Source organism: Osmerus mordax, chromosome 27 (assembly GCF_038355195.1).
Source record: "Osmerus mordax isolate fOsmMor3 chromosome 27, fOsmMor3.pri, whole genome shotgun sequence".
NCBI lineage: Eukaryota > Metazoa > Chordata > Actinopteri > Osmeriformes > Osmeridae > Osmerus > Osmerus mordax.
In genome coordinates, this window is record NC_090076.1 from 7,019,565 (window position 1) to 7,043,481 (window position 23,917).

Genomic DNA, 23,917 nt, shown 5'->3' on the forward strand with positions numbered 1-23,917 from the left:
CTGTGTTGGTCTGGCTTCTTCGTAAAGGCAGGGGGTGTAGTAGGAGGGCAGAGGGGGAAGAGATGTTGACGTCAAAGAGAGGAGAGAAAGTTTGCCACGCTGTGCCGATTCTGTCATCCGTCACATGACTCCCCCGGACTCATTCACCCATTCATTCTGCAGTCATTTCATCCATTCATGAAGATCAGAATGGACAATGACATCATCAATAACACTCGGCCACCCTGGTGCCTGGCTCTGTCATAGGCTGACCCAGTCTGGTGGCTACCGCTGGAGCCTATTAAAATACTTCGTTTTGAGGCGATCTGGAATCAATTAACCACCTCTCTCATTCTCTCTCCCAACCCCTTCTCTTCCTCCCCCCTCAGTCTCCCTCCATCTCTCCCCCTCCTTTCTTTCTCCTCTGAAGCACGACAACAGCAACATGGTGAGAGGGAATGAACATGACTTTTCCCAGAGATGAGGCATGTTGTTGTGGCCTCTTTAGTCCTAAGTTGTCCCCCCTCTGACCCTCCAGAACCAGGCTGAGACCGGGCCTCTTGTGGGTCTCTTGATTATCCCGGAACATTCCTGCAAGCAGCAGTATTGTGGTGAGGAGCGAACACTGGCCGTGGAGGAAACTGAATGGTCTAAGGATACAAAGCCTGCTTGTTCTGCTGCCCTGTGATTGGCTGGGGGCCTGAGCAGGGGGTGGGGGGGGGGGCAGACGAGTAAGATACCTTGGTAGAAATGTGAGCCTTCACCCAGACCAGTGTGTGTTTTCATCTGGGAAGACTGACAGTGTTTCATCCAGCGAAGAATCATGGTTAGTCGGTACGTATCTTATCTTTTGGAACTCTCTCCATCTGGCTTGTGTGTGTGTCTGTGTGTGTGTGTGTGTGTGTGTGTGTCTGTGTGTGTGTCTGTGACTGGTTTAGGGTTTACACTGGGTTATGGTTCACACTAAACCTAAACTAGTGTAATGAAACTTCTAAAACTGACATTCTGGTTGTGGCTTCAGAGTTGTGTTAGGATGCAGTTGGGTTAATGTTGGGTCGTGTTAGGGTTGGGGTAGAGATCTTTTCAGGTTGTTTAGAGTTGTGTTGGGGTTAAAGCTAGGGGTAAATAATGGTTGTGTTATGGTTGTGTTGGGTTAGGATGATAGTAGTGTGGTGGAAGAGCTTTGCTAAGGTTGTTTAGGGTTGCGTGAAGGATTTTGTGGGCTATGGTAGGGTTGTGGTAGAGCTGTTTTATGGTTGGGAATGCTGGATTTTACAGCCTTGGCTCTTGCATCAACTTTTCCAGTAAGAGAGGGCGATTCTGTGGTGAGAAAACATTTCAGACCGCAGTCTGGTCCAAACCTCCATATGAACCCCTGAACATCCTGTCAGGGTGTGGAGACTTTGGAAGACCTGGAAGTTCCTTCAACATCTCTGTTTGAATACGTGGGTTTGAATTGGGTTTGTTATGATCAGGATTACAGATTGTTTACGTACTCTTTCTGTGTGTGTGTGTGTATGTGTGTGTGTGTTTCCCAGAGTGGAGCATCCAGCTGGAGGCTATAAGAAGATCTTTGAGACGTGTGAAGAACTGAATGAACCAATCCCTGCCGTGGTCACTGGTACACACATTCTGCCACACACACACATACCAATGAGTGACCAATGGCAATGAACTTGAAACTCGAAAGTGAACAGACACACACACAAACACTCCCTCCCCTCACATAAACACACACACCTTCCAACCCCCCAGGAAGTAAAAAGGGGTTTTAAGATCTGGTCAAACAGACATTTATGAGCTTCCCTTGTGTGTGTGTGCATGTGTGTATGTTTATGTGTGTGTGTTTATGCATGTGTGTGTAGGTGTGATCCCCTCTTGGCTGGGGGGTAGTCTGCTCCGTCTAGGCCCGGGCCTGTTTGAGGTGGGAGACCAGCCCTTCTACCACCTATTTGACGGACAGGCCCTCATGCACAAGTTTGACCTGAAGAATGGTCACGTGACCTACTACAGGAAGTAAGTCCAACAAATATGTGCATGTGTGGGGGAGTGCTTCTCTCCCTGCAAATAAGAGGAATGCTTTGTGGGAGCCTCAGGATAGACAACTGGTTCTCGTTAGAGCGGAACAAAACACACACACGTCAACACACAAACAGACGCTGAGGATGTTCATGATCGAACGAAAACCCCGTCCCTCAAGGTTTTTGAAAACGGACGCGTACGTGCGCGCCATGACGGAGAAGAGGGTCGTGATCACAGAGTTTGGGACGGCGGCCTATCCAGACCCCTGCAAGAACATCTTCTCCAGGTGAGGCTGGGTGAGGGGCCTGAGAAACTACAGAAGATCCTTCATTATGTTTTTATTTATGAATATATTCTTATCTCAGACTCAGCTCTGTTTGTTATCTGGGACAATGCAATATAAATACTTAAATAAAAAAATAAAAAAATGTTTACTTAATTTAAATATGCGTGACTGAACTGCGTAACTAATTGATTGATCTGGATGAAAGAGTTTGCTAAATGAAAACGTTACAAAACCATGACGGCTCAGAGAAAGGATTGCTTCTCACAGTGTGTGTGTGTTGGTGTGTGTGTGTGTGTGAGTATCTGTGGGCAGGTTCTTCACATACTTCCAGGGCATCGAGGTGACAGATAACTGTCTTGTGAACGTGTATCCAGTCGGAGAGGACTTCTACGCCTGCACTGAGACCAACTACATCACCAAGGTTGACCCTGATACCCTGGAGACCCTGAAGAGGGTGAGGCCTGATTGGATGAGATCACCGTGAATCATCTGGCTGATCCCTGTATATGGGAAACCAACGAGGGAGAAACCATGAGCATGTGGCCCACTTCCTCCCTCCCTCAGGTGGACCTGTGTGACTACGTGTCCGTGAACGGGGTGACCGCCCACCCCCACATCGAGAGCGACGGGACCGTCTACAACATCGGGAACTGCTTCGGGAAGAACATGAGCCTGGCCTACAACATCATCAAAATCCCTCCTGCTCCCAAAGGTGGGTCGGACCAGTAGGTTCGGGTTGGTGTGGTGGGGTTATGGTTAGTAGTTAGGGTCAGGGTTAGGGTCATTTACAGAGTGTGTTGCGTGTTGTGTTTCAGACGGGTCGGATCCAATAGAGAAGTCCCAGGTGATGGTTCAAATCCCCAGCAGTGAGAGGTTCAAGCCCTCCTACGTGCACAGGTACCATCGGCTTTAGCTCAGCGGTACAGCTCTGAGCTGCAAATCAAGAGATTGCAGGTTGGAATCCCCCTATGTTGACGCCCAAACTGTTCTCCAGCCATTCATGAGCACTTTCCCTTCTATGGTTGCAGTTTACATTTGATTTATTTAGCAGATGCTTCTATACAGTTGTTGTGTCATTTATGTTTCATGAGCTGGTTTACCTGAAAGTGAAAAGGATTCCTTAATACTGATCATAGAATAACTACAGCTGATCCAAGATCCTGAGTATGTCTAGTCACCATGACAATCAACCGATAATAATATTTTGATTACACGCATTCATAATATCGTTTAGATTATTATAGATGACAATGTATAATAAATAAATATAAGCCGGGTTTACTCTTCCAGAGCAGAGAAGCTACATCTGTTCCTCCTCCCACAGTTTTGGCATGACAGAGAAGCACTTTGTGTTTGTGGAGACAGCTGTGAGGATCAACCTGCTCAAGTTCCTAACGGCCTGGAGCATCAGAGGAACCAACTACATGGACTGCTTCGAGGTGAACGAGACCATGGGGGTACGTTGACTGGATGTTATCTGTTATGGTTTATAATAGCATCCTTTTATCATGTTTTGGCATTTACATCATGGTAGTATTCTACTAAAGGATCGTTCCTTCCTTTGGAAAAATTGTTCTAGAACCGTTGTTTGGTTCTAAATGGAACCAACAAACGTTCTTTAAGGTTTCACCAGAAGGTTCTCCAACAAGGACAGTCAAGGAACCCTGTATTGTTCTAGTACTTGTTCTCCTATGTGGCCGGTGACAGTAATGTTCCTTCTGTCCAGACCTGGTTCCACCTGGCCTCGAAGGAACCAGCAGAGTACAACCCTGTGAAGTTCAGAACCTCAACCTTCAACATGTTCCACCACATCAACAGCTACGAGGAGCAGGGTTGCATAGTGGTCGACCTGTGCACATGGAAAGGGTGTGTACTGCTCTGGGATAGATTGATATGGTCTGGACTGAGCTTGTTTGCTGTGGCATAGAGTGATTGGGTCTAATCAAGTCTGCTCTAGAACAGATTGGTCTGATCTCCTTCTGCTTAACATGGTCTGGTCTGCCCTAATCTCTGTGTGTGTGTTTGTAGGCACGAGTTTGTGTATAACTACCTGTACCTGGCCAACCTGCGTAACGACTGGGAGGAAGTGAAGAAGGCGGCCATGAGAGCCCCTCAGCCCGAGGTCCGACGCTACGTCCTGCCTCTGGACATCCACAAGGTCAAACACACACTGCACACTATGTACTACACACTACACACCACTTATATACTAACCACTACATACTACGTCCTGCCTCTGGACATCCACAAGGTCAAACACACAGTGCACACTATGTACTACACACTACACATATACTAACCACTACATACTACGTCCTGCCTCTGGACATCCACAAGGTCAAACACACACTGCACACTATGTACTACACACTACACACCACTCATATACTAACCACTACATACTACGTCCTGCCTCTGGACATCCACAAGGTCAAACACACACTACACACTATGTACTACACACTACACACCACTACATACTACGTCCTGCATGTTCTCTCGCCAAGCCTTGTCCGGTGTGTGTTGTGTGTTCCTTCTGTGTTAATGTGTGTGTTCTGGCGTTCCGGTGTGTTCCGTACAGGAGGAGCAGGGGATGAACCTGGTCTCTTTGCCCGACACCACCGCCACGGCTGTTCTCCGCCGTGACGGAACCGTGTGGCTAGAACCTGAGATTCTGTTTTCTGGGCCTCGTCAGGGTAGGACCACACAGGTTCTCCTCATTCTCTAGAACAAGGAATGCTGTAAATCATTATGTATGTCTCTAGAACATAGTAGAACAGTGTTTCTGACTGCATCCTCACATTCACACCTGTCTGAAGAGGGAGGGTGACATGTACACAGGATGTGTTGTGTACTGGGGCTTGGCGGTAAACAGGAAGTTGTTTCTCTCTGCAGCTTTTGAGTTCCCTCAGATCAACTACAGTCGCTGCGGCGGGAAAAAATACAGCTACGCTTACGGACTGGGACTAAACCACTTCATACCAGACAGGGTGGGTACAGACTAAACCACTTCATACCAAACGGGGAGGGTACAGACTAAACCACTTCATACCAGACAGGGTGGGTACAGACTAAACCTCTTCATACCAGACAGGGTGGGTACAGAATGAACCACTTCATACCAGACAGGGTGGGTACAGACTAAACCACTTCATATCAGACAGGGTGGGTACAGACTAAACCACTTCATACCAGACAGGGAGGGTACAGACTAAACCACTTCATACCAGACAGGAAGGGTATGGACTGAAACTTTTCATAGAAACATGACAACTCATAGCTGGCTGGTAGATCATCTGACAGTCACAATCCTATTGGTCGCCCCAAGTAGATCTGTAAGCTGAACGTGGTTACCAAGGAGACATGGGTGTGGCAGGAAGCTGACTCGTACCCCTCCGAGCCGCTTTTCGTCCAAACGCCAGACGCAACCGAGGAAGATGACGGTAAGGACAGAACAGCACCTGACACACGTGACCGACAAACCTCTTATTAAAGCTGTCACTGAATTCTCTGTTGTCGTCCCATCCTCTAGGGGTGCTGCTGAGTATAGTTGTGAAGCCCGACGCGGCCGAGAGGCCTGGCTTCCTGCTCATCCTCAACGCCAGGGACCTGACAGAGGTGGCCCGTGCTGAGGTCGACACTATCATCCCTGTTACCTTCCACGGCATGTACAAACCCTAGAGTTCCCCTGGTGTTAGCCTCCAGACATGCTAACCCTAGAGTTCCCCCTGGTGTTAGCCTCCTCCAGACATGCTAACCCTAGAGTTCCCCCTGGTGTTAGCCTCCTCCAGACATGCTAACCCTAGAGTTCCCCCTGGTGTTAGCCTCCAGACATGCTAACCCTCGAGTTCCCCCTGGTGTTAGCCTCCTCCAGACATGCTAACCCTAGAGTTCCCCCTGGTGTTAGCCTCCTCCAGACATGCTAACCCTAGAGTTCCCCTGGTGTTAGCCTCCAGACATGCTAACCCTAGAGTTCCCCCTGGTGTTAGCCTCCAGACATGCTAACCCTCGAGTTCCCCCTGGTGTTAGCCTCCTCCAGACATGCTAACCCTAGAGTTCCCCCTGGTGTTAGCCTCCAGACATGCTAACCCTCGAGTTCCCCCTGGTGTTAGCCTCCTCCAGACATGCTAACCCTAGAGTTCCCCCTGGTGTTAGCCTCCTCCAGACATGCTAACCCTAGAGTTCCCCTGGTGTTAGCCTCCAGACATGCTAACCCTAGAGTTCCCCCTGGTGTTAGCCTCCAGACATGCTAACCCTCGAGTTCCCCCTGGTGTTAGCCTCCTCCAGACATGCTAACCCTAGAGTTCCCCCTGGTGTTAGCCTCCTCCAGACATGCTAACCCTAGAGTTCCCCTGGTGTTAGCCTCCAGACATGCTAACCCTAGAGTTCCCCCTGGTGTTAGCCTCCTCCAGACATGCTAACCCTCGAGTTCCCCCTGGTGTTAGCCTCCTCCAGACATGCTAACCCTAGAGATCCCCCTGGTGTTAGCCTCCTCCAGACATGCTAACCCTAGAGTTCCCCTGGTGTTAGCCTCCAGACATGCTAACCCTAGAGTTCCCCTGGTGTTAGCCTCCTCCAGACATGCTAACCCTAGAGATCCCCTTGGGGTTAGCCTCCACACATGTTAACACTACAGCTTTCAATGCACTAATATGAAATAAGAGTCGTTTTACAGTCCTGTAAATCAATTACAGAAATTCTTTACAAATAACAAATGTTATTCCATAACTTTTTTACAAATAAAAACCAAGTTGTTGCATTGATAGTGTCGTTAGTACAGTGCATTAGTCTAATTACAGTCACATTAACTCATGAGAGATCAGTCTCTAAAATTGCACTTTGGACGTCCATCACAGGACCAAAGGCTCTATGCATTAACAGAGAGCTTGGCGGGTGCATCTCAAGGCCAGGTCCAGGTCTGGTTCAGCTCCGGGTCTGGTTCAAACCCCAGGTCCCGACCTGGGTCATGAGGTCTGGGTTCTAAGGCAACAATTACTTCAAAGTCCAGGTTGGTTCAGTTCTAGGCCTGGGTCATTACTCATGAGGTCTGGGTTACCAGGCTGGATTTCATTCCTGGGCTGGGTTGTAAGGCCAGGTCTGGGTTCTTGATCTGGGCCCTAAGGCCAGGTCCAGACTTGGGGTCACAAGGTCTTCAGGAGGTCAGACCCTGAGCATGGGGGAGCAGGTCTTCTCTGTGGACAGCTGGTACCGCTGCTGCTGGCTGATGGTCAGACAGACTCCCACCACCTGAAACACAACACCCCATAACAAATCACAAGGGCACAACGCTTCTATATACTGTATAGCAAAATGGCTGCCATGTGGTATGGAGAGGTGGGATACAGCAGGAGAAGGGGAGACCAGGACAGGAAGTAGACTGGAAGTGGACAGGAAGTGAGGTGTGTTTACCTTCCTCGTGTCCTGAGGGAGGATCACTCCGTCATCCCACAGCCTGCCAGATGAGAAGAAAGCCGAGCTCTCCTCCTCCAGCCTGTAACACACACACACATTAGTCAGCAGGTGATAAATATCGGTGCCTAATGATGCCAGCCCACGCATGTGTGTGTATGTCTTTGTATGTGTGCGTGCTTGTGTGTGTGTGTGTGTTGGCGTGAGCAGCGAACTGATCGGTGTGTCCCACCTCTTGTTGATTTTCCTCAGCGCCCCCTCCCCTTCCTCTCCCTCAGGAGGAGTCAGGGCGGCCGCGTAACCCGGGGCGACCAGACTGACTCTCGCGTTGGGCCACAGGAACAGGAAATGAGGGTCAAACGCCCGGCCGCACTGGACACACACATACAAAACAATCAAACAGACTTAATGATAATAATAATAATAATAATAATAAGTGCAGAGTAGGGCTTGTGTTGCGGTTCTAAACGGCCACCACACCTCCTCGACTAGCACACTCACCATAGCATAGCTGTCGGCGCCATAGCAACCACCTATGACGACGGTGATTTTGGGGACGGTGGCGCAGGCCACAGCTGACATCATAGAACCCTGGGCTTTGAGACGGTTGCTGTTGGTGTCTGCCTGTAGGAGGGAGGAAGAAGAGGGAGGAGGGGGAGGAGGAAGAGGAGGAGTTAAGCAGACCAGAGCCACTAGAAACCTGGATTGGAGTATTGTTCAGTGCGTGTACCTGGCTCAGAGTGTGTGTGTGTCTGGGCCGGGGCGCGGTGTTCTGCAGGAAGAGCAGGGGGACGTCTCTCTGGTCGCACAGCTGCACAAAATGGCTGCCCTTCAGCGACGCCGCGCAGGAGAGCTCCCCATTACTGGCGACAATGCCCACCAGGTGCCTACGGGTTCAAGGGTCAGAGGTCAAACAGAGGGGATCACCGACCGCAATACTTCCTTATTAGCGGGTCAGGTGACCCCCCAAAGGTACGGTTGCCGGGACAACGTGGGATGAGCAGGGGCCTCTAGGAACCTCTTCCCAGAAAGGGGGGCCGGGGCATGCACCGATCTGATTGGACGACCGTGTGAGTGTACTAATCTGATTACCGAGGTAACGGGGGTTAACTCTTAATCCGCTGGTAATTCATTGTTTAACTAATCCTGTTAGAGACCGTCAAGAGGGGAGAAATGTTACTCAACAGGAGCAGTCTGTTCCTACAGGGTCAGCAAGAACAGTTGTGTGTGTGTGTGAGAGAGAGGGAGGGAGTTAATGGGTGTGTGAGGTAGAATCAGTGTGTGAGGTAGTTAACTTGTGTGTGTGAGTTTGTCTGTCGTGATGTGTGTTTGTGTGAGTTGGTGTCTGTGGATGTGTGTATGAGAGTCAGTCTGTGTGTGTGTGTGTCTCACCCCTCTATCTTGGCAAAGCCTGTCACCAGGGAGGTTCCATATCTGGCCTTGAACTCCTGGAACTTACTACCATCTGTCAGACGACTCAGGAGCTGCAACAACAACAACAACATCCACAACAAAGACACAAACAACACAACTGAGCACACACTAGCGTGTCATACAGTGTTTGTGTTTGTATGTGTGTGTGCGTCTCTGACCAGTTTGACGTCCAGGCTGTGGTTGTAGTTCAGAGGAGCCAGTCCCATCAGCTCCTCAGGGCTGTGTAGCGGCTGTTCCACCCTCCTGCCCTGCTCCTCCTCCTCCTCCGGCAGCTCATAGTTCAGCGTGGAGATGATGTTCCTGGTGTACATGTAGGCCTCCTTTTCGTCCCAGGCAAAATGGTCCACGCAGCCGCTTACCCTGAAGCAACAGCACACAGTGTTACCGCTCACACACCATCCTCATTCTTCCTCCTCCCGACACTCCAGATTTGAACCTCCGACCTCTTGACCCGCAGCCAAATCCTCTACTCATTCATCTCTACCTACACCCGTCCCTCACGCCGCACTGTGCAGCTGTCTTTCAAGAATTTTGTGAAAGTAGGGTTTTACTGTTTCCTGTTGGCATCAGCAACTTCCCCAACTCACTCTGCGTGCAGCGTGGCCCCGCCCAGATCCTCCGGTGTCACCTCCTCCCCGGTGGCGGCCTTGACCAATGGCGGCCCTCCCAGGAAGATAGTCCCGATCCGGTGGACCATCACAGCTTCCTCTGCCATGGTGGGAATGTAAGCGCCGCCGGCAGTGCACGAGCCACACACTACTGACACCTAGAGAGACAATACGGTACTGACACTACAACAGCAGGTTTACACACACACACACAGCCTGCCTGTGTCACAAAGCTTACCTGAGGGATTCTCATGGCGGACATGATGGCCTCGTTGTAGAACGTTCTCCCTCCTTGGTTCTTATCTGGAAAGATCTCTGACTGGAGAGAACAGGCCAAGTTACTTATGAGTGTGTGTAAGTGGTTACATGTGCGTGTGTGTAGGTGGTTAAATGTGCGTGTGTGTGTGTGTAGGTGGTTACATGTGTGTGTAGGTGGTTACATGTGTGTGTGTGTGTAGGTGGTTACATGTGTGTGTGTGTGTGTGTGTGTGTGTGTGTGTGTGTAGGTGGTTACATGTGCGTGTAGGTGGTTACGTGTGTGTGTGTGTGTAGGTGGTTACATGTGTGTGTGTGTGTGTGTGTGTGTGTGTGTGTAGGTGGTTTCATGTGCGTGTAGGTGGTTACATGTGTGTGTGTGTGTAGGTGGTTACATGTGTGTGTGTGTGTGTGTAGGTGGTTACATGTGCGTGTAGGTGGTTACGTGTGTGTGTGTGTGTAGGTGGTTACATGTGTGTGTGTGTGTGTGTGTGTGTGTGTGTGTGTGTGTAGGTGGTTACATGTGCGTGTAGGTGGTTACGTGTGTGTGTGTACCTGCAGAGGGAGGAAGGCTCCTCCACTGTCCACCAGGTAGACACAGGGCAGGCGGTTCTGCATGGCCACGTCCTGGGCCCTCAGCTGCTTCTTCACTGTGATTGGATAAGCCGTGCCGCCCTTCACTGTGGCATCGTTGGCTATGAAGACGCACCACAGGCCGTTGATCCGGCCCACACCTGGGGGGTTGGGGACACACACACACACAAACATACAGTACACACACACACACACACAGTCAGTCAGATGCTAGATTCACGAGTCAGTCTTAGGGTAGTGCTTCCAGTCAGTCAGGCCCAAGCTAAACCCACCAGTCAGGCAGCCAGCGGAGGGGATGTCTCCATAGGGCAGACCGAGCCCAGCGAAGGGAGACAGCTCCAGGAAGTCCTCATCATCAAGCAAGAGGCGGAGCCTATCCCGGACCAGCAGCTTTTTGTTCCTCTGGGTGTGTCTGGCAACGGCGTTCTCTCCGCCCCCTTTCCTCACCTTCTCCCTGAACGTCACATATCTAAAAAGGGGAGGAGTCGGAACACCTACTTCAACATCCAATTGCAGAAGATTCCATGGGATGTGGATGCTTTTACGATGACAGGCTGTTCCATAATGCCCCCCCCCTCCATGAGTGTTACCCCCAGAGACAAACCTCTGTTGGCAGGCTGTGCTGTTCCTGAGGTTGGCCTCGTAGACGTGGGTGTGGATCGGCTGCAGCTTCTCCTCCAGGACAGGAAACGCGCTGGGCGGCCTCTTCCTGCGTGTGCCGGTCCCCATAGAGCGGGCTGGGGTCAGCCTGGGGTCACGCAGGGGTCGTGCTTCCTGAAGAGGTAGGCTGGAGGTCAGAGGTCGGTGTGGACAGTGGTGGTCAGGTGACCTGCGGTCGGGGCTCCGTAGCACGGCCAGGGTGCTGGAGGGGACGTAGGAGGGCCAGGCCCCGACATTGCAGCGCAGGCTCCTGGGGGAGGGAGGTGGAGGTCGGGGGAGTGAGAAGAATGAGGAGAGAGATGGGTGGAGTGTGTGGGATGGAGGGGGAGAGTGTGGGATGGAGGGAGAGGTGGCGGATGGAGGGAGGGAAAAAAAGAAGGATGAAGGGAGGGAGCGGGGGTTGTGTTTTATTCGTCACTGTGCCTGGTAGCTTAAATGTGGTAACTTTACGCTGTGCCTGGTAAATACAGACAATTTCTTGACTCAGACCACCGAAATACTGATCAAACTATCCACTTCTGATCATTGAAATGCTGCTGTATTTTCTACATGCACGTTTTGTACATTGCTTTGGGTAAAAGCGTCTGCTAAAATAATCAAATGCAACTGGGGGGCACAAGAGGGTGGGGACGCAGGACCATAACAAGGGTGCTCAAATCACTATTTTGCTTTGACGTTGTTCGCGCCCCTTCCTGTCTCAAAGAAAACTCCAGATAGAATGCATGAATATATGTATTTTGTCTAGACATACCATTAGCGTACGTGTCAGTATGGCTTAGTTTAAGTGTCAAACTACCTGTCAAGCTGTTCACAACAATACAAATGTGTGCTAAAGGTCATCAGAGTAGCTTGCAACCTGTTCATTACGTGCCTGCGGTTCAGTAATACCCTTCACTTGACATAGCCGTTAAGATAACATTTAAAAGTGCATACGGTCTTACCGTGCCAGGCAACTGTACATGACTAATTCTGGATTTAGTAGACGGAGGACAACTTAAACTGCCACAATAGAACCTCGCATTTTTCATTGAGTGTTACAGTTAACGCGGTCTGGGCGGAAACAAAAACTGCAGTTTCATATGGCTATTAGCTGTCATCCTAAATACATACCACTAGAGGGCATTGTTCACTAATCAATGAGGATGATCAAGTTTGACATCTGAGGTTGCGTTTGTTTTGGAGTATTTACTCATCTTAGGTGTTGATCTAAAAGCTTTAAGTTTTTTTTTAAAGATGTTCGTTGATAAGGCATGCCAATTTGTTTTTATAAAAATACGCGTGTTGAATTACGAAAAGCTACACGCATCATTTTTCTGACGATCTATTTCAATTACACATTAATAAGACCTACATTAGGGCCTCTGTTGTTTAACAAGAGCCTTACACACGTAATCTGTACAATAGTGGAAAAACTGGCCTCTGCTTTAAAGATACCTGGTGACGTTATACACTTATAGCAACAACTCTCAACACAGCATGATCAGAGTAGCCTGTCTGCTAAAAACGAACTTTGCACACAAAAACCCAACTTTATGATTCACGCAACTATGACTCCTTCTCCTCAGTCGTCGCTTTAATATTGAGGTATTCGTTTCATTCGCCCGAAGCTCCAGTTTCTCTGCGTACTCTCTTCCCTGCTAACTCTGCACTTCCTCTCAAAACCCCGAATCAGGAGGGAACGGGTAGCGAGAGCAGAGCCAAGGAGTGTACTCTACACCGACGCCACAGAATTGGGAACGCACCCTTGGCGAGTTGGAGCGGAGAAGACGCTGACGGAATTTGGGTTTTGGGTCTATGTGGAATACGAGATGAGTTGGGGAACGGAGCTTTGGGTACGTCAAATAATCTCCTTTCTTTTACGGTGAACTGTTTTTTACTACTTGTCCGATAAACAGGATTTGTACTTGGAAGGTACTTGGTTACCTAGCCAGCATTGTGTAAAATAGGGAGCTAGTTAGCCAAGCAAGCTAATCCCGACATGCACCTTTACCATAGAGACGCTAAACAATAGAGAAGTCAGAGCAGACAGACAAGAAATATGAGACCAGACTGATAACTAGCGCTTCTCAGAGAAAAATCATCGTTTAAAAAAAAAATCAGAGTTGTGTGTGACGGTTGTTGTGAACAATTATTATTTTTAAGAGTAGTCGTTTGGTAGGACGGTTGACTGGATACGGTCACACGCCCTGTTCCATAGTTCTCCCCCAATCCAGATAGGGGCGCGAGGAGCAGGGACACCGGTAGAGATACCGTACAGCTCACAGCTCGCCTTGTAAGAACAATGCAAGTGCACGTTAATAAACTTGACTTGTCAGATCTCATAGAATTTTAATGCTGTCAGTTGATCATTCATAGAAACTGCTTCCCAATGCGGTTGTTTGGTTCCCAGTCGTTAGGCGGTGGAGGAACAGACGGTAGTCTACGTGGGGCTTTTCTAGGAACCGTCTTTGTCAGGTTGTTGACTCCTAGTCTGGCGTTCCCGGTGATTACCGGCCAGCAACCGGCGGGGTTTGGTGGCGGTTGCAGGCCCTTACGTTTTAAGAAAAACTTTTTAAATTAAATAAAATCTTTTGTATCTGTAGATATGAGCTATATTCTACTTATAGGAAACACGATTCTCTATTGTGTGGCTGGCGGATCAATATATTTTTTTTTGTTGGTCAGAATGAAGTCATTCTATTCAGCGGGGGTTGCCAGTGTACTAGATCTCAGACAGTGCTATGATGTCAACGCTCTACTAGACAGACAGACAGACAGGCAGGCTGGAAGATAAACTCTGGCTCTGTACCAGGTCACCTACACGGCTGCTGTAAAGGTAGATACTTTACTGTACAGATAAATATACATCACTGTCCTGTCAAGGGACAGGGTAAACCAGCTGTTTAGTCGGACTGATAGGCAGAGAGATAGGAGAGACACAGCACACTGACAGGTAGACAGGACAGAAGGGTAGACAGGTAGACAGACGGATAAAACAGGACAGACAGACGGATAAAACAGGACAGACAGACAGGCAGTGAGGAGTGTGGAGAAGGTGAGGTAGCTGGAGGTGGTCAAACGAGGCCAGTCTGATCTATTAATTAGAGCAACAAATCTGTCCCAACTCTGTCACGCAACAGAAGTGTGTGTGTGTGTGTGGGTGGATGTCTTCTTTAATTAAGGTGTATTGTTGTACCAGGACAGTGAGGGGGTGAGGATGAGGAGGAATAGTATTGTGCTAGATTAGCTGCCTGGAGACATGAGGGAGGTGTGTGTGTACTTGTGTGTGTGCGTGTGTGTACTTGAAAATGACTAAATGTACTTGTGTGTGTGTGTGTGTTTGAGGTCATGTGTAATATTTGAGTGTTGTCTCTGTGGTGCTCCTCAAGCTCTTTCCTCTCAGTCCGACAGACCCACTAAAACACAGCTGCTCTCTGCTTCCTGTGGGCGCACCCGTATACATGTATGTTGTCTGTCCCACCCCCACCCCACTCAGTCCCCTCTCCCCCCTGACTCATCTGCATCATGGTTCCCATCCTGCCTTCTCTCCTGGTCTCCTGTCCTAGTTTCCTCTCCTAGTCTCCTCTCCTAGTTTCCTCTCCTAGTCTCCTCTCCTAATTTCCTCTCCTAGTCTCCTCTCCCAGTCTCCTGTCCTAGTCTTCTGTCCTAGTTTCCTGTCCTAGTCTCCTGTCCTAGTTTCCTGTCCTAGTCTCCTCTCCTAGTTTCCTCTCCTAGTCTCCTCTCCCAGTCTTCTGTCCTAGTCTTCTGTCCTAGTCTCCTCTCCCAGTCTTCTGTCCTAGTTTCCTGTCCTAGTCTCCTCTCCTAGTCTCAGCTCTGTAGTGTTTGCTCAGCCTTTAACACACGTGAACCTACACTTCAGATTAATGATTAACTGGAAGAGATTATGAGACAACCCCTCATCACCCTGCACACACACACACACACACACACACCTTCACACACAGACACACACACAAAGACTTGTCTTATGACTAGGCTCTAAACAGCAGCGTGTGTGTAGTATAAACTGGTCACACATTGCAGTGAGGCATAGTGCTGGTAGGTGAGCTCCTCCCCTGGCAGGACTGCCTGGGAGGGCAAATCAAACAAATCCAGCCCAACACCCACACACCCTAACACTAACCCAACACACCAACCCAACACACCAGTCCAGCACACACCAACACCATCGCTAGCACAGCATAACCCAGCCAGCGTAGCTGTGGCTGTGAGTGAACGAGGAAGAGGCCGGCTGCAGACCCCAGACTCAGACCCAGGCCACCTCTTTCACAGCTATAACAGGGAGTCAGGTGGCTGAGTGGTGAGGGAATCGGGCTAGTAATCCGAAGGTTGCCAGTTCGATTCCCGGTCATGCCAACTGACGTTGTGTCCTTGGGAAAGGCACTTCACCCTACTTGCCTCGGGGGAATGTCCCTGTACTTACTGTAAGTCGCTCTGGATAAGAGCGTCTGCTAAATGACTAAATGTAGCTCTCTGCTTAAAGCCTTGCTGCCTCACGAGCGCTCCTCAGCTCTGATTGGCTAGGACAGCAGGAACAAAGGTGCTGACAGGAAGGGGGAGGCGGCTTCCTCGAGGCTCACGCCATGCCACGGGAGGAATGGCTTTAAGTTGTCACTTCTTATAGGTGACAGACACACACACACACACACACAATTTGTGCCAGGAGCTGTTTACACCTCTCACCCTCTATTCCATTCTCAGACAGAAAGGTGGAAAGACAGACGGGCGGGCAGTGTGGAACCAGAGCTCCTTCCACATTTTGTACATTATAGTATAGGACATGTTGTTTACACTCCTGCTGTCAGACTGAGACACACACACACACACACCTCTCCCTTCTCTCTCTCTTTTGTGTGTCATCCTGTATCCTGCAGACAGACAGGTCTGCGTGTCATCCTGTATCTTGCAGACAGACAGGTCTGCGTGTCATCCTGTATCCTGCAGACAGACAGGTCTGCGTGTCATCCTGTATCCTGCAGACAGGTCTCCAGCCAGCTAGCCTTCACACAGGCCTGCTCAGGCTTGGTCTCTGCTTCTCATCCCTCGCTGAGGAGTCAGCCAATCTCTGTCCTTCCTTCCTCCCTCCCTCCCCACCCCCTCCCTTTCTCCCTCTCTTATTACCCCTCCCTTTCTCCCCTTCTGTCCTTTTCCATCCCTCTATCTCTCTCTCTGTCTGTCTGTCTGTCTCTCTGGCTCAGTGCAGGAAAGCTGTAGGACAAGTAGTGCCGGCTAGAAAGGCAGAGCTGAGAGGCAGCCAGCCAATCAGAGAGCAGTTCTTCTGGTGGGGTGAAACCGAACCTGTCTGTTTGCGCAGACCTCAGACCTGTATCCAGGGGTGTGGCCAGCCGGTCGTCATGGTTGCAGGTTGCCGTGTGAGGCTGCGTCCATGGGTGGGTCTCAATCCTGGCCTCTGTCTCATCTGCCCTTGGTCACTGTTTCCTCAAAGTGCTGAGTAAGAGCTGGAGTGACTATACTGTTGCTGTGTGTGTGTGTGTTGGGGGGGGGTGGGTGTTAGGGTCCCATGATGGGATGCCTCAGGGTATGTACCATTTAACACATGACCATGAGAGTTGCAGGGTGAACACAACTGCCTCTTTCTTACACAAACACACACATTCGCCTAAACACACACATGCCCCGTGGAATCCCTCATGTGATCCATTGAGACTGTCCCATTCGTGATGGATTGGAAGACAATGCGGATTGTGCGTGCGTGTGTGCGCTGTAGCGTTTGGGTAGATGGAGGGCTGTGTTTCAGCTACGGTGCCATTCAGTCATCAGGGAAGAGGAAGTCTTTCTGTTTACCTGTTTGTCTGTAAAAAACGTTTGGATGCCAGGTCGCATGGCCCAGGCACATGGTCCTAGGACCAGGAAGTCCCATGGGTGGTTCTAGTTGCTTCCTGTCTTCCTATGCGCCCTCATTATGATGTCATCGGTCGAGTTCCAGCTCTGCTCTCATTTTACTGCTTTCTCTCTCTCTCCCTGGTCTCTATCTCTCCTAGCTCACTCTCTCCATGGTCTCTCCCTGTTATCTCTCTCTCCCTGGTCTCTCTCTCTCTCCTACATCACTCTCTCTCTCCCTGGTCTCTCCCTGGTCTCTCTCTCTCTCTCTCCTAGATCACTCTCTCTCCCTGGTCTCTCCCTGGTCTCTCTCTCTCCTAGCTCACTCTCTCTCCCTGGTCTCTCTCTCTCCTAGCTCACTCACTCTCCCTGGTGTCTCTCTACTCTACCCCACGCCTCGCTTTGAATTCCGTGGTATTCATCCTTCTGTATAATTCATGAGGTGCAGACTGGGGCCCTCAGCCCCCCAAACAAACAAAAACACGCACGTACGCACCCCTTGTTACCAACAAGGCCAAACATATTTACCCAGATCCTTTTCTTCTTCTTGGTGTGGATGGCAGTGTTAAAAAACCCACAGACACACACAGAGAGCCTGGAGGACCTTCTGAATGACGGTAGTATTTTTGACAGGGTGACATTTTCCACCCTCTCTGTGTCTCTGCCCCTCTCTGGAGCTGTTTGTGTGTGTGTGTGTGTGTGTGTGTATGCATGCGTCTGTGCCAGACCCTCTAACAGCAGAGGGTAATGAGTCTATTGTCCCAGCACAGCGATGTAGAAGCAGGCCTGGTCTGTCTCAGTGGAATGCAGCCAGCATCTTCAGTAGCCTGCTCTCACTCTGCTGCTGTGTGCGTGTATGTGTGTGTGTGTGTGTGTGTGTGTGTGTGTGCGTGTATGGGTGTGTGTGAGTGTGTGTGGGGGTGTGTGAGTGTGTGTGGGGGTGTATGTTTCTGTCGCAGTGTGTGGTAGGGTTGCAATGTTTGTGTGTGTGTGTTAGAGCCTATACTAGACAAAATATTATCGTAAGAGTAATGTACAGATTGATGACGTTAAGCTTAGCATTGTTTCTGTCTAGGATGCAATGTTCTGATTTGTGTGTGTGGTTTTGTTTGTGTGTGTGGTATTGCGTGTGTGTGTGTGTGTGTGTGTGTCAGAGGGAGCAGACCTGAAGGAACCAGTAATCTGTTATTGTTCCCATGATTGTCCCAGCTGTGACATCACTTCCGGTCATAATTGTTTAGCAGGATGTTTGTGGTCCAGAGAAGAACATTGCCTGACCTGGTCTGTTATGGTTGAAGGAGCGTACGCACAAGAATGGACGCCGAGACATGCGTATGGGTGTTTTCTGGTCTGGCATGGTCTGGCATGGCCTGGTCTGGTCTGGTCTGGTCTGGCATGGCCTGGTCTGGCATGGCCTGGTCTGGTCTGGCATGGTCTGGTCTGGTCTGGTCTGGACCTGGTTTGACCTCTAGCAATATGACAGCAAGGTGTTAACTGTTTAGTTGTTTTGAAGTAGTCTTCTGTTGCCAAAACGGAATAGACTAGGTTCTTGTTGTACCCTGATTGTTGTCACACATGCTCCTTCTCCTGTGCGTGTGTGTGTGTTATCAGTGTGTATGTGTCTCTGTTGACACTGTTCTTGTGCAAGAACCTAGAAGGGAGTCAGGTGGCTGAGCGGTTAGGGAATCGGGCTAGTAATCAGAAGGTTGCTGGTTCGCTTACTTACATTAAGTCGCTCTGGATAAGAACGTCTGCTAAATGACTAAATGTAAATGTAAAGCAGGTAAGAGAGTCAGACTGTGACTGGTCAGGCTGGTCTCTCTAACCTGCCTGCTCCTCTCTGGTCAGGCTGGTCTCTCTAACCTTCCTGCTCCTCTCTGGTCAGGCTGGTATCTCTAACCTGCCTGCTCCTCTCTGGTCAGGCTGGTCTCTCTAACCTGCCTGCTCCTCTCTGGTCAGGCTGGTCTCTCTAACCTGCCTGCTCCTCTCTTTTCAGGCTGGTGTCTCTGGACAGGCTGGGCTCTCTAACCTGCCTGCATTATTTCTGGCCAGGCTGGTCTGTTTAACCTGCCTGCTTGTCTCTGGTCAGGCTGGTCTTTGTGGTCTCTGGCTAGGCTGGTCTTTGTGGTCTCTGGTCAGGCTGGTCTTTTTGGTCTCTGGCCAGGCTGGTATTTGTGGTCTCTGGCCAGGCTGGTATTTGTGGTCTCTGGCCAGGCTGGTCTAGTACAGGGATGTTTATTCTGCTCTTCTCCCTGTACTCTCACTCTGATTAAAGAGGAACTGTGCGTGCTTGTGTGTGTACGGTTGTGTGTGTGTGTGTGTGTGTGAGAGAGAGGGAGCTCGTCTGGCAGACAGGCACCAGCAGTGTTTTTCCAGTTGAGCAGAGACATTCTGCTGCAGGGCTGCAGGGCTGCAGTCTGAGGCCCCTGTGATGCTGAGTTGAGTGGTGCTGACACACACACACACACACACACACACAGACAGACAGACAGACAGAAACACACACGCACACGTCTACACATTGGCACACAGACCCATACACACATACACACTCACATACCCTACAACATACCCTACACACAGATCCTCGCACATTAAACCCACGCGCACGCACGATCGCCGTGCCGACGCACACACACACAGACACACTGCAGCTGTTGTGGAGAGAGGGAGGGCGAGCGAGCATGAGTTGTACCTGTAGCTGTCTAGGATGAGAATTCACTGTTTAACTCCGCCGAATCGTCACACACACACACACACACATAACATTGTTTAACACTCTGGATTAAATCTTCTGCCCTGCTTCTTCTCCCTCCCTCCCCCAACTCTCCCTCCCTCCCTCCCCTCCTCCCTCCTCCCCTCGTCTCCTCCCTCCCTCTCCCTCCTCAGGACCAGTTTGATAACCTTGACAAACACACCCAGTGGGGGATCGACTTCCTGGAGCGCTATGCCAAGTTTGTCAAGGAGCGGCTGGAGATCGAACAGACCTACGCCAAGCAGCTCAGGTGAGGCTCCAGAGAAGCGCTCTCTTCCACCGCAGGGCACCCGCTAGACTCCTCTCCCCTCCCCATACATCCACCCTCCTCCGGGCAGTACCTTCATCTCCTTACCCCCTCCCCTCGTCCCCCTCGCACCTCCCTCAAATAAGACACACACCCCTCCCTGTCTCGGATGCCAGGGGGGGTGTTGCCTAGTTACAAGCCCTGTTCCAGACCCCATCCCCTCCTCTCCTCAGAATCTCAATGAGCCCGAATCACCGCTGCTACACACACACACACACACACACACACACCTTAACCCTGTATCACTACTGCAACACACACACACACACACACAGGAGCCCTGAATCACTGCTGATACACACACCTCTCAGCAACATACATACCTCCCACGCAGTCCCTAGCAACACACACACAGGCCTGGATGGGGATAAATTGTTCACTAGAACATAGATAACAGTTTCCCTGAACAGTGAGACAGAGAGACACAGTGTGTGTCGACAAGGCGATGACTAACCTTTCAAACTGGGGATGATTTAGTCACCGCGATCCTAGTCTCACACACACACACGAAAACACACTCACACACCCCCGCTGTGGGGAATCATTTACGCTTGATTTCTCACTTTACTTGACTTTATTATATCAAAGTGTGTGTGTGGGGGGGGGGGGGTGTCAGTGGTTGATGATTCAACAGGAAGTTGGTGATTCAACAGGAAGTGGAAGGGGTCTCCAGTCATACTGTTGTAACGTCCAGGCTTATTTCTGACCTACATTCACACACACGCATGCGCGCACACACACCCCTCCTTCCTCTTCCTCCTCCTCACCCTCCTCTCCTCCTCCTCCCCTCCTCAGGAACCTGGTAAAGAAGTACTGCCCCAAGCGCTCCAAAGACGAGGAACCCAGGTGAGTGTGCGCGTGACTGACCAGGTGGCCCCCGAGTGGCCAGGCTCTCCGCCGCGTTCCGCTCCGAGTGGGGGTTCCAGAAGGTTTCCGCTTTGCGTTGCAGGTTCTCGTCGTGCGTGTCGTTCTACTCCATCCTGAACGAGCTGAACGACTACGCGGGCCAGCGGGAGGTAGTGGCCGAGGACATGGGCCACAAGGTGTACGGGGAGCTGCTCCGATACAGCCAGGACCTGAAGGCCGAGCGCAAACACGTCAGTCCGCCCACGCAGTATACACACGCCACACACACACGCGCGCCATGCACATCATATACACACACGGTGCATATACCACTACACGCACACACACTTCCAGGATTTATTTGTGCCTTTCTGAGTCTAATATACATGTATCTGCATGAATCTGTGTTGTGTGTGTGTGTGTGTGTGTGAGCAGCACCTGCAGGAGGGCAGAAAGGCCCAGCAGTATCTGGACCAGTGCTGGAAACAGATGGACAACGTAAGTAGGGAGGGAGGGGGTCGGGGGGGGGGGGGGGAGGGGGTCAGGGGGGGGAGGGAGAGAGGGAGGGAGGGAAGTAGAGCATGGACGGAATAAAGGAGGAAGAGCAGTGGAGGGAGACAGAAGGACAAGCAGGGCCAGGGAGGGAGGGAAGGGGAGAGAGAGGGATAAAGGGAGAGAGAGAGAGGGAAGGAGAGAGGGAGGAAGGGAGGGATAAAGGGAGAGAGAGAGAGAGAGATAGAGAGAGAGAGAGAGAGAGAGAGAGGGAGGAAGAGAGGGAGGAAGGGAGGGATGGAGCGGGTGGCACAAGGAGGATTCACTTCCTGCCGAGTCCTGTTCTCCTCCTCCCAGCAGACGCCCTGTTCTGCTGGGACACACACACACACACATACACACATTCGCCCCACACTCTTGTGGAGGGCTGTGGTGTTGCACTGTAAGGTAGCTGTTGTTGGTGATCTAGCGGGGTTCAGTGTTGTGGTGTTGTAAAGGGTTTGGTATTCACATTTCTGTGTGACTATTCCCTATGTTCCTGGCTCTGCTAATAGATGCCAGATGTTCTAGCAGGAAGGAAGGATGTTTCTCTCTCCCTCTCCCTCTCTTTCTGTCTCTCTCTCCGTCTCTCTCCCTCTCTCTCTCTCTCTCTCTCCCTCCCTCTCTCTGTCTCTCCCTCTCTCTCTCTCTCTCTTTCTCTCTCTACTCATAGTTGAGGTGTCGCTGCCTTGTGAACAGTAGAGGTATTGTTATATCGGTTTCTACCTGCGGTATTCTGTACGCTACACTTCCTGAAACCCCCTCTCCTCCCCCAGAGTAAGAAGAAGTTTGAGCGCGAGTGCAAGGAGGCGGAGAAGTGCCAGCTGGGCTTCGAGAAGCTGGACAACGACATCAACGCCACCAAATCCGAGGTGGAAAAGGTGAGTAAGCCCCGCCCCCAGCCCGCTCCCGGGCCAATGAGGTTCCAGTCATGTAGCAGAGGCCTTCATCCAGAGTGTGTGTGTGTGTGTGTGTGTGCGTGCGCTCGCAGGCCAAGTCCCAGCTCTATCTGCGCACCCACATGGCGGACGAGAGCAAGAACGAGTACGCCGCCCAGCTCCAGAACTTCAACGGGGAACAGTGGAAGCACTTCAACTCTGCCATCCCCCTCATCTTCAAGGTGGGCTACTATTGGCCGCAACCCCCCCCCCCCGCTGACTGCGAGAGGCCGGACAGCTATGCAAATTGTTCTTTGCCCGGAACTTTCTATTTATAACTCTTAGCTTAGTGTCGTAAACGTTTCGCGTTCCACCTGCTCTGGGTGATGTCTGACGTGTGTTCTAATGACCCCTCCTGGGTTGTTCCCGGTTCCCCCGGCGGCAGAACCTGCAGGACATGGACGAGAGGCGCACGGTCAAGCTGGGGGAGACCTACCGGAGCTTCGCCGAGGTGGAGAGGAAGGTCCTGCCCATCATCTCCACCTGCCTGGAGGTCATGGTCTCTGCTGCCAAGGCTGTGGACCACCGCAAGGTATGCACACACGCATACACACACACGCACGCATCCTAAACGCACACCAACCAACCAACCACCCACACACACGCTCCTCTCCCGTGCATCCCAGGACTCGGTCATCGTCGTGGAGTCGTTCAAATCGGGCTTCGAGCCCCCGGGAGACTTCCCCTTCGAGGACTTCAGCCAGAACATCCAGCGCAGCGGCTCCGACAGCACGCTGGGGCCCCCCCGGAGCGGCGGGGAGCAAGGGGGCAAGGGGGACCCCAGACCCTCCCTGGGGAAGGCCAAGAACAAGCTCTGGCTGTTTGGAAAGAAACCCAAGGTGAGGTGACCCCACTCTGCCCACCCCCTCCCCCCGCTCAACATGCTCACTTCCTGTTTTGGAGGGAGTCCTTAGGACTGTGGCGAGTGTGTGTTTGACTGCGTGCCTATGACTGTGTGGGACTGTGTCTGTGGGCTGTGTGTGTCTCCTTAACTGGCCCTCTCTCGCTGAATCTCTGAGCAACACTTCAGATCATTCCCTGACACCCCCCTTCACCCCCTTCCCAGGCTCCCCTCCCCTCGCCTCCTCCTCCTCCCCCCGCCCAGCCCGGCCTCCCCTCTCCCTCCCCCCTAGCTCACTGCCTGTCAGAGATCCGCACAGCCAGGATGCCCTCCTTCAGGGGCCTGAGGAGAGTGGTGAGGCTGCATGGCCCCCTGGTGGGGGGGCGGGGGGGGGTGACCTCTGGTGTGACCCTGTGTGACCTCTTGTTAGTTTGACTGACACACTGGTAGATTGTAGTTCTAGTGGGACCTGTGTGTGATTCTCCGGGGTGAGCTCTTGGTAGTTTTATTCTAACCACCTCAGAGGTGAAATGACAGTTTCCGGAAACTGAGTTGGTGTTAGTGGAGAGGTTTGGGGGGGGGTTGCTGTGGTGTGTGTGTGTGGGGGGGGG

General features: G+C 51.2%; 3 protein-coding genes across 7 annotated transcripts in view; 2 read left to right on the top strand and 1 right to left on the bottom strand.

Moving 5' to 3' along the window:
* Positions 1-1,446: 1,446 nt before the first annotated feature.
* LOC136936600 (retinal Mueller cells isomerohydrolase-like) lies at positions 1,447-7,039 on the top strand. Its single transcript, XM_067230209.1, has 13 exons — positions 1,447-1,600; positions 1,845-1,995; positions 2,180-2,287; positions 2,600-2,741; positions 2,852-2,999; positions 3,103-3,184; positions 3,612-3,744; positions 4,014-4,153; positions 4,316-4,445; positions 4,869-4,983; positions 5,183-5,277; positions 5,619-5,730; positions 5,820-7,039. Exons 1-13 carry the CDS (start codon positions 1,447-1,449, stop codon positions 5,966-5,968), a joined length of 1,659 nt encoding a protein of 552 aa, XP_067086310.1. The 3' UTR covers positions 5,969-7,039.
* On the bottom strand, positions 7,003-12,303 carry si:ch211-198n5.11 (methylcrotonoyl-coenzyme A carboxylase 2). 2 transcript variants are annotated; one of them, XM_067230519.1, is made up of 13 exons: positions 12,189-12,303; positions 11,192-11,361; positions 10,860-11,056; positions 10,549-10,727; positions 9,977-10,057; positions 9,718-9,896; positions 9,289-9,490; positions 9,089-9,180; positions 8,427-8,583; positions 8,198-8,320; positions 7,929-8,068; positions 7,697-7,778; positions 7,003-7,534 (listed from the first exon to the last, which is right to left on the bottom strand). In XM_067230519.1, exons 1-13 carry the CDS (start codon positions 12,273-12,275, stop codon positions 7,448-7,450), a joined length of 1,776 nt encoding a protein of 591 aa, XP_067086620.1. In that variant the 5' UTR covers positions 12,276-12,303; the 3' UTR covers positions 7,003-7,447. The 2 variants fall into 2 exon arrangements, with proteins under 2 accessions (XP_067086620.1, XP_067086619.1); XM_067230518.1 differs by having other exon boundaries at positions 11,192-11,497; positions 12,189-12,290.
* A 415-nt stretch (positions 12,304-12,718) lies between these two features.
* The window catches only part of fnbp1l (formin binding protein 1-like), a 73,958-nt gene continuing 62,759 nt past the window's right edge, over positions 12,719-23,917 (top strand). For 3 of the 4 annotated variants that reach the window (XR_010875196.1, XM_067230475.1, XM_067230474.1), the window contains exons 1-10: positions 12,719-12,831; positions 12,920-13,079; positions 19,978-20,093; positions 20,946-20,996; positions 21,100-21,247; positions 21,432-21,494; positions 22,304-22,408; positions 22,519-22,647; positions 22,851-22,997; positions 23,092-23,304. Coding sequence is in view for 3 of the 4 variants with exons in the window: in XM_067230475.1 (XP_067086576.1) it covers positions 13,056-13,079; positions 19,978-20,093; positions 20,946-20,996; positions 21,100-21,247; positions 21,432-21,494; positions 22,304-22,408; positions 22,519-22,647; positions 22,851-22,997; positions 23,092-23,304 (996 nt within the window). In the remaining variant the exon portion in view is untranslated. Of the gene's footprint in view, positions 12,832-12,919; positions 13,080-19,977; positions 20,094-20,945; positions 20,997-21,099; positions 21,248-21,431; positions 21,495-22,303; positions 22,409-22,518; positions 22,648-22,850; positions 22,998-23,091; positions 23,305-23,531; positions 23,661-23,917 lie in introns of all 4 variants that reach the window. The other variant, XM_067230476.1, reaches the window with a different exon arrangement.